This window comes from Hippocampus comes, unplaced genomic scaffold, assembly GCF_001891065.2.
Source record: "Hippocampus comes isolate QL1 unplaced genomic scaffold, H_comes_QL1_v1.1 scaffold367, whole genome shotgun sequence".
In the NCBI taxonomy this organism is placed as follows: Eukaryota; Metazoa; Chordata; class Actinopteri; order Syngnathiformes; family Syngnathidae; genus Hippocampus; species Hippocampus comes.
The window spans coordinates 1,518,236-1,528,571 of record NW_017805741.1 but is presented as its reverse complement, the minus strand read 5'-3'; the positions used below and the strand labels follow the sequence as shown (position 1 = coordinate 1,528,571).

The following is a 10,336-nucleotide window of genomic DNA, read 5'->3' as shown; positions in this document are numbered from 1 at the left end:
AGCATGAGTCTTTTATTTGACTTGAAAGCCACAAAGCTTCGGACTGGCTGACTGCGGCTGGTTGGAATGCAAATGACACACGCCGATTAGGATTTTACATTTTTATTCCAGCCATCATTTTATCTTTAAAAACACCTTGTGAAAGTTTCTGTGATGCGAAGCAGCTGTACTTACCCCAACTACCACAATCACCCCCAAAGAAAAATCCTCATGTATGTATGACAACTCTTGGATATTTGCACTGAGCAGCTCTGCGATGTGATTTATTTGAATCGATTTGCTCGCTTGTTGTCGAATGATTTGTCATTGCGAAAGAATGTGATGGTGCAAGGTCATAGCCAATCACTTTATATTGTCCACCCCCCACCCCTCGTCTCATTGTCACTTGGGTTCTCGCTCCCTTTTTTTGTTTCAGTGGCGCCCCCTGCTGCTAGTATGAGGATGCTACAATAGCGACGACACGCCGTCCTTTGAAAGTGTACAGGTACAAAAGGTGAACACACAAGCTGTGTTGTTTTAACCCCCCCGCCCCTCCACCTCCCCAAAAAAGTGAATAAAATAACTTTTAGATGAATAGTAAAAAACCAAGAAACAGCCTAATGCTGACAAATGTGATAATAATAAAATGTCAATCCTTTTGGGGGGCTCGGGTTGTGAATATATGTGTATACATATGTATGTTTTAATATTTCAATCTCAGGTTCCAGTGGACCAAATAAAAGTTCTTTTTTTAAATTAAGCACAAGCATTTTTTGTTGTATTAAACCATGGACGGGTGGATGAATTGATTGGCACCAATAAGCCACTGGCGAATATTACCCCGAAAAGAGCCGAAAATCCCATCACTAGTTTGAAAATGGAAAAAGATGGAGGTGGGAAATATATTTTTTGTTTTAATGTGGTTTCTGTAGGAGGACAAACATGGCACAAACATTCTTAACGTTTTCCAATCAAATCCAAATCAAATTTACAGTATTGGCCAAGTATGCAAAAACACAAAAGGAATCGACTTTCCCAGTTCCAACTCGTCCAGAGAAACATAATCATAACAACAATGACACTGACCTCTCGCGGTCACAACACGTATGCACGCAGTCCTGAATTTAAAATGATAGCCTTTCATAGAGTCTTCTCAAGTCATAAACATCATCCCCAATAACAAACAGCAGTAATGTGTGTGTATATGCATGAATTTATTCGGACTTTATGGTTTTATTTTGCCCCCACATGACGCCGCATTATAAATTTGTAGCTTGCATGCGGAGCACGTGTCAAGATCGATGTCATTCAGACTAGATGGACGACAACAGGTGGTTTGACGTTCTACCCCAAGTCGTCGAAGGAGTGGAAGGAGGAGCCGCGTAGCCACCTTCATTAACAGAGCTTCAAAATGGCAGAAAGTGTGAGGTATGTTTGTATTTAATAGGCATTCAATTTGGATTTTTTTTTTTTTTGGTGTTGAAATGTTCTCTACAAAGTCGCGCAAACGCACTTGCAAGAGTACAAGCAGCGTTTGCATGACCGTTTTTTTTTAATGAACGTGATGAGACCGTTTTTAAGCTTTTTCTAACTGTATTTCACTGAATTTTGCAGCTTTACACAATTGCACTAATTTGCCTCTTTGCGTTGTCGCATTAAGATCCTAACACTCCTTGTTAGACGTTGAGTCGGCCCACCCTCTCCAAGTACAATTGCCTCCTGCTAAAAATAGCTCATGCTTGTAGGAGCCAGTGGGGTTGATGCTTTTATCATGATTAAGTTTGCTCTCTTTCCAGAGTGGCCCCACAGACGGAAAAATCCATGTCTTTCCGTTCTCAAAAGGAAATGTTTGAGAAAATGGAGGAGTCTTTCAAAGTGTGCGCGCAATGTGAGAAGAGTTCGGAACAGCTGGCAACACCCCAAAGGCTAAAGCGCTGTTCCAGGTCAACTGAAAGGAAACCTATTTTACCCGTCGGAAAGATATCCTATTTTTACTCTTTGTTCTATAACAATGTTGGTCCTTTACAGATGCTTGAATGTTTATTACTGCTGCAAGGAGTGTCAAAAGGGCAACTGGGCCAAGCACAAGAAGTTCTGCTCACAGCTGCGTCTGGCTGCCATTGACAGAGTGGTGGAATGGCTTGTGTTCAAAGGTGTGCAAGTAAGAAAAGTTCCAGCTGTATTTGCCTGATCCTTTCGGAGATGGCAATGGCAGTGCCGATACTTGGGTAAAAGTAGAAGTACTTATTCGAACTCCCTTCATTCCAAGAGTACGGCTTCTGAAAGTGTCCTTGAGTACAAAAGTAAAAATGAACTCTTTGTTATGAAAACACACTGCTCAGTTTATGCTACCCGGAATAAGTTTCTCAAAACGGGATTTCTTCTTGACAAATGTCACTTGGGGAGGCTTGCCACTACCACCTGCTGATTTAAAAACACCAAACTCCGAGAGCAGGCGTTCGCGCCAAGCCGCCAAGACTTTCCCTGTCTTTGCTCCAAAGCCTGCTCGAAGAGTTCGGTGTTATCATGAGTGGTGCTAGGAGTTAGCTCGTCACGCAACAGATCCTCTTTCAAGAAAGTTGCCATGAATAGCATCAGTCGTACTTGGCGTTGGAGCGGTGTGATCATCACATTGATGATCCTCAAGTAACTGTTTGAAAAATGGTCACCTTAATACGGTTTGTTCTTTTTGGGGCTCTGAATGTGGAGATCCGGCTGCTGTGAAGGGCGGAGCCGGATCTACTCTGTGAGAGAGAGGGCTGTTGGCCATCCCCAAAACATTCTCAACCATTTGCCTCAACACCTTGAACAGAACATTGATGAAATGAACTCGACAATCCAAACAATCTCGAATTGCTTTCTGGACCGACTTAAGCGTGTTTCAAAAAGTGGCCACTCCATCCTTCCGTTTTTCTGGAGGCGGCCCTCAAAGGAAAAAGTTGGCACACCCCTGCCGTCAACCTTCCGAAACTGCCGCTGAACTTGCGTCCGTTGGCAAGTCGTCAAGAGATCGATACCATATTTTGACCAAAACTGCAGAGCCTAATCTGTCTAATGATCACTGAAGCCAAAGAGAAAAAAGTGTGACTTTTGGAACCCTCTTGTTTTTTTTGCAACTGGATTCTTTTAAAATGAGCCAACAGGAGATCTTCCCTTCCCAACTGACAAGTGGTCCAAGCCCGAGTCCGAGATAAAGAGCTGGGACCAGTGGCTCGCCATGCAGGGAGATCTCACCGCTCGCTTGCATCCCATTATGACTGGAGCGAACATGAAGGCCTTGTGGAGCGACGCGGGCAGGCCTCGACCTGAAGATGAAGACTTGAAGCAGTCCCTGTGGAGGGTCTGCAGCGAGTTCTTCTCCAGGCCTCTCACCATCGCCTGGGGGATGAGGCTCTTCGCCCTGAACCCTTATTCCAAACCTCTCACCGTCCACCTGGTGGGAGCCGGCCAGAGCGAGACTCTGGCGGCAAAGTTGACGGATTACGACGAGCTCAACAAGATGTACCCCGGACACCAGGGGATAGAAATCGTCATGGTGGGACCGGAGCTGGTGAAGGGGCCCATCATCAGGCCTCCGCTCAGGGCCTTTGGGCCAAGGCAGAGGGTCTACATCAGCGCCTACAAGGGCCTCTACCATCAGTTCTGGGAGGAAGTGGTCGAGAAAGAGGAAGCGGCCAAGCCGGACCTGGTGGTCGGATTTCATCCTGGTAAAATCATGTTAAGGTCTCTCTATTACCCGCCTCTGGTCACGATCATTAAACTTCTGTGTGTGTGGGGCGGGGGGTTGACCGTGAAGGGTTTGACGCCAGTCAGGATTTGGAACAGGGTTGGCTTCCAACACTACTACTTCTGAGGGATTATGAGATTCCATCGATGTTTACTGCCCTGAGGTGAGTATTTGCGATGCTGGGTTGACCCTCACTTCCTTTTTCTTTGTGACATGCGACAGCCGCGAACACTTCTCACCTCTTCCTCCGCAGCGAGGCAGAAATGAGCTACTCGTTGCAGATCCTGCTGGAATTGGAGGTGAACATGAAGGGAAGTGGAGCCAACCCCTTCGCTTCACTCAAACCAGAAGTGGTGGGCTCGTGTCCGAACAAGGCGCCCGTATACTGGAACTCGAACTACTTTTGCTTTCGAGGTCTACTGGAGACTGCGCAGTTTAAGGAACCAGACGAGGCCTAATGGCCACAGATCTGTCCGTGCAGTTCCCTACCTCATGTTAATCACGGTCTTGAACTACTCAGTTAAACACATTGAGTATTATTGACTGGCTTTGTCTATTCTTGTTTAAAAACAAGAAAATCTTTATTTTAAAAAATAAAAATAAATACATGAGGCTAACATACAGCTCACAAGGTCACCATGCTGCCCTGCTTTCGAACATATACTTGAAAGAGTGAGTTTATTCGTTACGTCTCCGAAATTTTATATATATATCATATTTGGGTGCCAGAGATCTTTTTTTTTTCTTAATGGACGAAAAGGAAAATGGGAACACAAAGAAATGAAAACCGGTGTAGGTTTCTGGACGGAGATATTTCGTTGTAGCACTGGCGAGCGTTGATTCATTTGTGGAATTTCGTAGTTTGAGCGTCAAACATTTCTATAAAATGCGATTAAATAAATAATTCCGAAAGCTAGCATAGGTTTTATATGGCGACCTCTGTTTCCTAGTTATTGGATAACTTGTACGATTTGACATCACGCGGAAGGTAAACACGGAGCACACAGCGGAAGTTGCTGTCATAGCTTACTCCGGATACCTACGGCACTACTGGTGATGTCTCCAAAACATTTTCTTCCGTAATATCTGTTGACGCTTCATATTAACTCTGGAGGAAGCCGTTGCTTTGTTGGAACTCTATTTGGTTGTAATGATTATCTCATTCTCCTGGGCTATTTATTTTATATTTGTGTCGAAACCGTTGTTCGGGAAAAACTAGCTCGCCAGCGTTCGCCATGGCTCGATGACATTTCATTCCTTTCCGTCGAGCGAATGAATCAGCCGGAGGCAGCAGATGGATTTCTCAAGGTTCCTGGACGACGACTTCGACGTGAAAGACTGGGTGAATGGCGCCTTTAAAGTGGTGCAGAAGGAGGCGCCGGGAAAGGCGGATACACACGCCGCCACCCTGGTTATGAAGCTGCAGCTTTTTATCCAGGAAGTCAACAATGCAATTGAGGGTCAGTATCCTACTTCACCCTTTTCCCCCAGCTCCGTGTTGGGGAACAGAAAGTTGTGCAATCTTGGTCGTGTTTTGAAATGTGCATTTAAAAGTTAAAGCAGACATGTTGTGCCTCGAGTCGCAGTTTCCAGAAAGACAAAACAAGTGGACTTGTATTTTTTATAGAGACCAGTAACCAGGCGCTGCAGAACATGCCCAGAGTGTTGCGAGATGTGGAGGCGTTGAAGCAGGAAGCTACTTTCCTGAAGGAGCAAATGGTCCTGGTCAAAGAGGACATTAAGAAGTTTGAGCAGGACACGGTGCAGTCCATGCAGGTGTGTTTCAAGACACAATAGAGCTACTCAGACTTGCAGACACAAATGATTGCCAAGATATCTCGTTGAAGAGGCTTCAAAGTGCTTTGCAATCCTGGTTCGGTCTATAAACTATTCATGAAGGTAGTTATAATCACGATGAGAGTTAAATGTCAAATATTTGTGGACACGTGTGACTTCCAGGTCCTGGTGGAGATCGACCAGGTGAAGAGTCGCATGCAGCTGGCAGCAGAGGCGCTGCAGGAGGCCGATAAATGGAGCACACTCAGTGTGGACATCGAGGAGACCTTCAAATCGCAGGTACAATCAAGTAGCACGTTGGTTTAATGTGCGTATGTGTGTGTGTTTCCCCCCTCCGGAGAGCAACAAACATTGTCCTTCTGTCTTTCAGGACCTCGCAGCCATCTCATCCAAGCTCACCAGCATGCAGAACAGCCTGGCAATGCTGGTGGACACGCCGGACTACTCTGAAAAGTGTGTCCACCTGGAGGCTCTTAAAAACAGACTGGAGGCCCTGGCCAGCCCCCAAATAGTGGCGGCATTCAATTCCATGTCCGTCGGTAAGCTCCGATTGAAACGTGTGGTTTTGTATGCCAACTTCCACCCATTTGCCCATTTTAGCTTGGTTGGGATTTGGATGTTTAGCTTGACTGACCTTTTCACCATTCCCGTGCAGACCAAGCAAAACTGTTTGTCAAAGTCTTCTCGGAGATCGACAGAATGCCGCAGCTCCTTGCGTACTACTACAAGTGTCATAAAGTGAGTAAACAAAAGCACGTGGTTGCTAAACCAACAGTCCCGGCAGGAATTTTGCCATGTCACGATGCTAAGAATTCACTCAAATTGCGTGGACCCTGTTTGACATGGATGTCAACTGCAGCTAAATTGCGATATCATTGGTGGGGTTTTTTTGTTTGTTTGTTTGTTTGTTGAGAGGATAAAGAATTTATGCCTGTAAGTACTCTTGGATGCAGATGTCTTCAAATGATTACAACCCCAAGATCAATGCAGTGACAGTCTGGTTAGCCTCCTCTGTGGTGCGTTAGCATTAAGCTATGCGGCAGGCTGGCTTGGTTAAATGCCCACCACGTAATTGACATCTTTTTGAATGTTTCATTTTGGTTTGTAGTGATGTGACGTGCCCTCACTTCTGCAGGGCCAGATCGTGAACATGTGGCAGGACCTTTCTCAGAGCGAGCTCAGCCTGAATCGCCAGCTGACGGAATTTTACGACACCTTGTTGTCCACGTGGCACGCTCAGCTCCAGTGGTGCAGCCAGGTGAAGGAAACGCACCGGATATGCTTTTGAGATCCAGTCCTCTCACCGCCGCCCTCATTATTCATGAGTTTATTTTCAATTGGGGATTCTCGGTGGGTGCGGCGAGTCACGGACCGGTTCTCGAAACAAATTATAGGGGCCGATTCCTCACCAAAATAGGCTTCAACAACCCCCAGGTGTTCAAGAACCCTCACGAGGTGGTGACGGTGTTGCTGATCCAGACTCTGGGAGCCATGGTGCCCTCCATCCCCGTGTGCCTGAGCACGGCCGTGGATGGGACGGCCCAGGAGCAACGCCTGGACGCCCTTCTGGAGCTCAACCAGACCGCGCTCACCTTGGGGCGCAACTTGGAAGCCGCCATGATGCCACATCTCGGTCTGTGCCGAGCAGACAGACAGACAGACAGACAGACGGCGGTAAGCAAACTGCCGTAGCTGTAACCTCTGGCTGTGTTCCCAGGCGAGAATAACCTCCTGAAGGTGAACGAGCTTGTGTGCGCCATCTACGACCCTTACAAGCCTTACCAGTTACAGTACGGGGAACTGGAGCAAAATCACCTCCTCATCCAGATCAGTGCTGTTCCCCTGGTGAGCCCCAATGGCGCTTTCGGAGATGCTGCGCACAGCGCCTTCATCCTTCATCCTCTATCCGGTCCGTCCTTAGGAACACGGGGAGCTCGCGGATTGCGTGGAGGAGCTGAAGCACTCGGTCGGGAAGCTGGTGGCCCTGGCGGGCGGCGCCGTGGACCGCTGCGTCAAACTGACCGACGGGCTGGGCGTGTGCGGCCTCCTGCGGGCCCTCAAAGCGCTCTTCACCAAGTGACTATCCTCACGCGCACCGCGTTGGCGGGTCTTATTTTCCTTTGGAGTCGACTCTGCAGCCATTGCGTTGACCATTGCGTTCCCCAGGTACGTGTCCGACTTCTCCACGACACTCCAGTCCATCAGGACCAAGTGCAAACTGGAGGAGGCGCCGCCGAGTTCTTCTGTTTTCCAGGAGGACTGGACTGCCTTCCAGAACTCAGTCAGGTTTGGGATGAGCGATCAACTTGAAAGTGCAGTACTTCTCACAGGCGCCTCACTTTCTTCTGCTATGCCGATGACACGCCCTTGAGTTTCCTCTCTGTTGTTTTTTTACCCCAAGTTGTCTTGTCCTTTTGCAGAATTATTGCCACTTGCGGGGAGTTGCTGAGACAATGCGGCGCCTTTGAGCAGCAGTTGGCAAACAAGTCAGTCAACCGGTCTTGATCGTTGTGTGCCGTTAGTGTGTCATTCTCAAAGTGTTGTCGCCGGTGTCCCGAATCGACCGTTGCCGCAGGATCATGGGCACGGCGGGCAAGTACCTGTCGGACTCATACAGCCCTCGCAGCCTGACGGGCATCCAGGAGGCCGGCGCCACTGAGAGGAAGGGCGCCAGCAAAAATCCCTGGCAGGAATACAACTATCTGCAGAAGGGCAGCATGGCCGAGTACAGCGGTCTCCTGGAAGTGCTCTACTCGTTAAAGGTGTGGCGCGAGGGTACCGGGCTTGATCAAGGGCGCTGGAAAACATGGCTGCCTTTGTGTCGCAGGAGAAGGGCGCCGGCAACTCCAATCTCCTCGCCGAGCCGAGAGCGGCGCTGACCCGACTCAACCAGCAGGCCCACCAGCTGGCCTTTGACTCGGTCTTTTTACAGATCAAACACCAGCTGGCCGCCATCGCCAAGATGGAGGTGGGCCTTTGAGTTGTCATTTGTCACCGTCGACGTCGTTATCCTTCATTGAAATTGTCCTTTCTGCACAGAATCACGACTCGCCGGGTTTAGGAGAGAGCTATGCTGAAGACCTGCCCACATTCAGCCTGTCACCACAAGAATACATTACAAATGTTAGCTAGCTGTTGTTTCATCTTCTTTTTTAGGCTCCAGTGCCGTCTTGACCTACAATACAAGTTTAACGCCACACCGTTGTCCTCTTCCAGATCGGTCAGTACCTGATGTCTCTGCCGCTCCACTTGGAACCGTTTGTGACGCAGGAGGATCCGGCGCTGGAGCTGGCCTTGCATGCTGGGAAGTTACCGTTTCCGCCAGAGCAAGGTCACTCGCTCTTCTCCACGTGATATTCTTCAACATTTCCACCTCTTTGCCTCCGAGCCTCGCAGTAGATCTTGAACTCTCCCCGCCACACTTCCCCAGGCGATGACCTTCCCGAGTTGGACAACACGGCTGACTACTGGCTGGGCTCCATCGCTCGGGCAACCATGCAGACGTACTGCGACGCCATCCTGCTCATCCCCCGTCTGGGCGCCCATTCCACCAAGCAGCTGGCCACGGACATCGGTGAACCAGGCGCCATCGGATCGCAACGCGATCACGAAAGACCGATTCTCCGCTGACAAACTCTTCTCGTGCTCCTCAGATTACTTGAGCAACGTGATGGACGCTCTGGGCCTGCAGCCGTCTCGCACCCTCCAGCAGATCGTCACCCTGTTGAGGGCCAAGCCAGAAGACTACAGACAAGCCGCCAAACAGTTGCCTCGGCGACTGGTCACGACCATCGCCGCCCTGCGCTCCATTGACAACTAAAACACCAAAAAACAAACAAAATTGAGTGTGGACTTTTTTGTTCCCCTCCTGTGTTTGCATTTTCTACCCGCTGCGTCCGCTGAGGTAAGGATCGGGATGCCAGTGCGGGGTTCTACATGAACAGTGGCCCAGGGCACATAATGTTAAATATTTTTATACCACCCTCCCAAAAAAAGTGACTTCAGAAAAAATCATTTCTTCACGGTTTGAACAAGACAGTGAAAGATGTAAAATATAAAATCATCATTGAACCTTATGAATATGCAGGGCCACAAAGACTTCATGTGGGATCCTGCGGTGTCTTTTATTCTTTGTTGTTTTTTTCCCCCTAACAGGAAGGAAGATTGTCACCACGAGGTGGTTTTTTTTTTCTTCATCACGGGTGCCCTCTCGGCCCAGTTGTGCATCTCCTCTTTGCACTCAGTGATTGCAATTGCAAATTGCATTGCGGCGTGATGAGATCAGGGTATGTGGAACAGCATTTCAAATCTATTTGCTCTTTGACGTACTTACGCCAATACTGTGCTGCGAAGTCTATTTAAGGTGACCAACTCGATGTACAAGCTTCATATTCTGATGGATTGTTTTTTGTTTTTTTTTTCGTGCGGTATTCAAGTGGAATTTTCCAGCACATTTGAAAGTATGTCAATGTGTATCTAAAATGCTTAGATGGCATCATTTTTGTCTTGGTGAGACATTTGTATTTTGATTAAATCGAGCTACATTTATTAACTGGCAATAATTCAATACTTAGCGAGCGGTCCGCTGTTTTATTTTTTTATCATTCATGTGGAATGTCTTGAATGAAAAGAGCTGTTTTGAATAATTCTGCAACACATTCCAGCAGTATTTATTTCATACAGTCAGAAGCCAATTTTTTAAATGTTTCTCTTGGCTCCTCTCCCAGTATGTAAAGGTGGATGTTCCTTTTTTGGAGGGTGGTAAGGTTTCAGCACCTTAGTTGCTGTGTCCATCTAAACTGCCCGGGGCCTTCAGACTTCATCGTGCTGGTC

The 10,336-nt window shown here is 47.9% G+C and overlaps 2 protein-coding genes across 2 annotated transcripts; both read left to right on the top strand.

Moving 5' to 3' along the window:
* The first annotated feature begins 1,008 nt into the window (after window positions 1-1,008).
* On the top strand, window positions 1,009-4,363 carry LOC109523986 (putative protein MSS51 homolog, mitochondrial). Its single transcript, XM_019883536.1, has 6 exons — window positions 1,009-1,407; window positions 1,776-1,922; window positions 2,008-2,132; window positions 3,123-3,686; window positions 3,776-3,869; window positions 3,960-4,363. Exons 1-6 carry the CDS (start codon window positions 1,391-1,393, stop codon window positions 4,162-4,164), a joined length of 1,152 nt encoding a protein of 383 aa, XP_019739095.1. The 5' UTR covers window positions 1,009-1,390; the 3' UTR covers window positions 4,165-4,363.
* A 208-nt stretch (window positions 4,364-4,571) lies between these two features.
* Window positions 4,572-10,067, top strand: cog7 (component of oligomeric golgi complex 7). Its single transcript, XM_019883480.1, has 17 exons — window positions 4,572-5,166; window positions 5,334-5,482; window positions 5,666-5,782; window positions 5,874-6,042; window positions 6,159-6,241; window positions 6,639-6,761; window positions 6,938-7,136; window positions 7,221-7,348; window positions 7,425-7,579; window positions 7,670-7,789; window positions 7,924-7,989; window positions 8,079-8,265; window positions 8,331-8,471; window positions 8,543-8,626; window positions 8,720-8,834; window positions 8,934-9,077; window positions 9,157-10,067. Exons 1-17 carry the CDS (start codon window positions 5,001-5,003, stop codon window positions 9,321-9,323), a joined length of 2,313 nt encoding a protein of 770 aa, XP_019739039.1. The 5' UTR covers window positions 4,572-5,000; the 3' UTR covers window positions 9,324-10,067.
* The last annotated feature ends 269 nt before the right edge of the window (window positions 10,068-10,336 follow it).

What these genes read in the sequence shown, in the direction of transcription:
- LOC109523986 (XM_019883536.1), top strand. An exon ending in AGGCTAAAGCGCTGTTCCAG is followed by an intron (nt 1,923 to 2,007) that starts GTCAACTGAAAG and finishes GGTCCTTTACAG; the next exon opens with ATGCTTGAATGTTTATTACT. An exon ending in GGTGGTCGGATTTCATCCTG is followed by an intron (nt 3,687 to 3,775) that starts GTAAAATCATGT and finishes TTGACCGTGAAG; the next exon opens with GGTTTGACGCCAGTCAGGAT.
- cog7 (XM_019883480.1), top strand. Translation starts at nt 5,001, where the DNA reads ATGGATTTCTCAAGGTTCCTGGACGACGACTTCGACGTGAAAGACTGG. An exon ending in AGGAGACCTTCAAATCGCAG is followed by an intron (nt 5,783 to 5,873) that starts GTACAATCAAGT and finishes TCTGTCTTTCAG; the next exon opens with GACCTCGCAGCCATCTCATC. An exon ending in CGCCATGATGCCACATCTCG is followed by an intron (nt 7,137 to 7,220) that starts GTCTGTGCCGAG and finishes CTGTGTTCCCAG; the next exon opens with GCGAGAATAACCTCCTGAAG.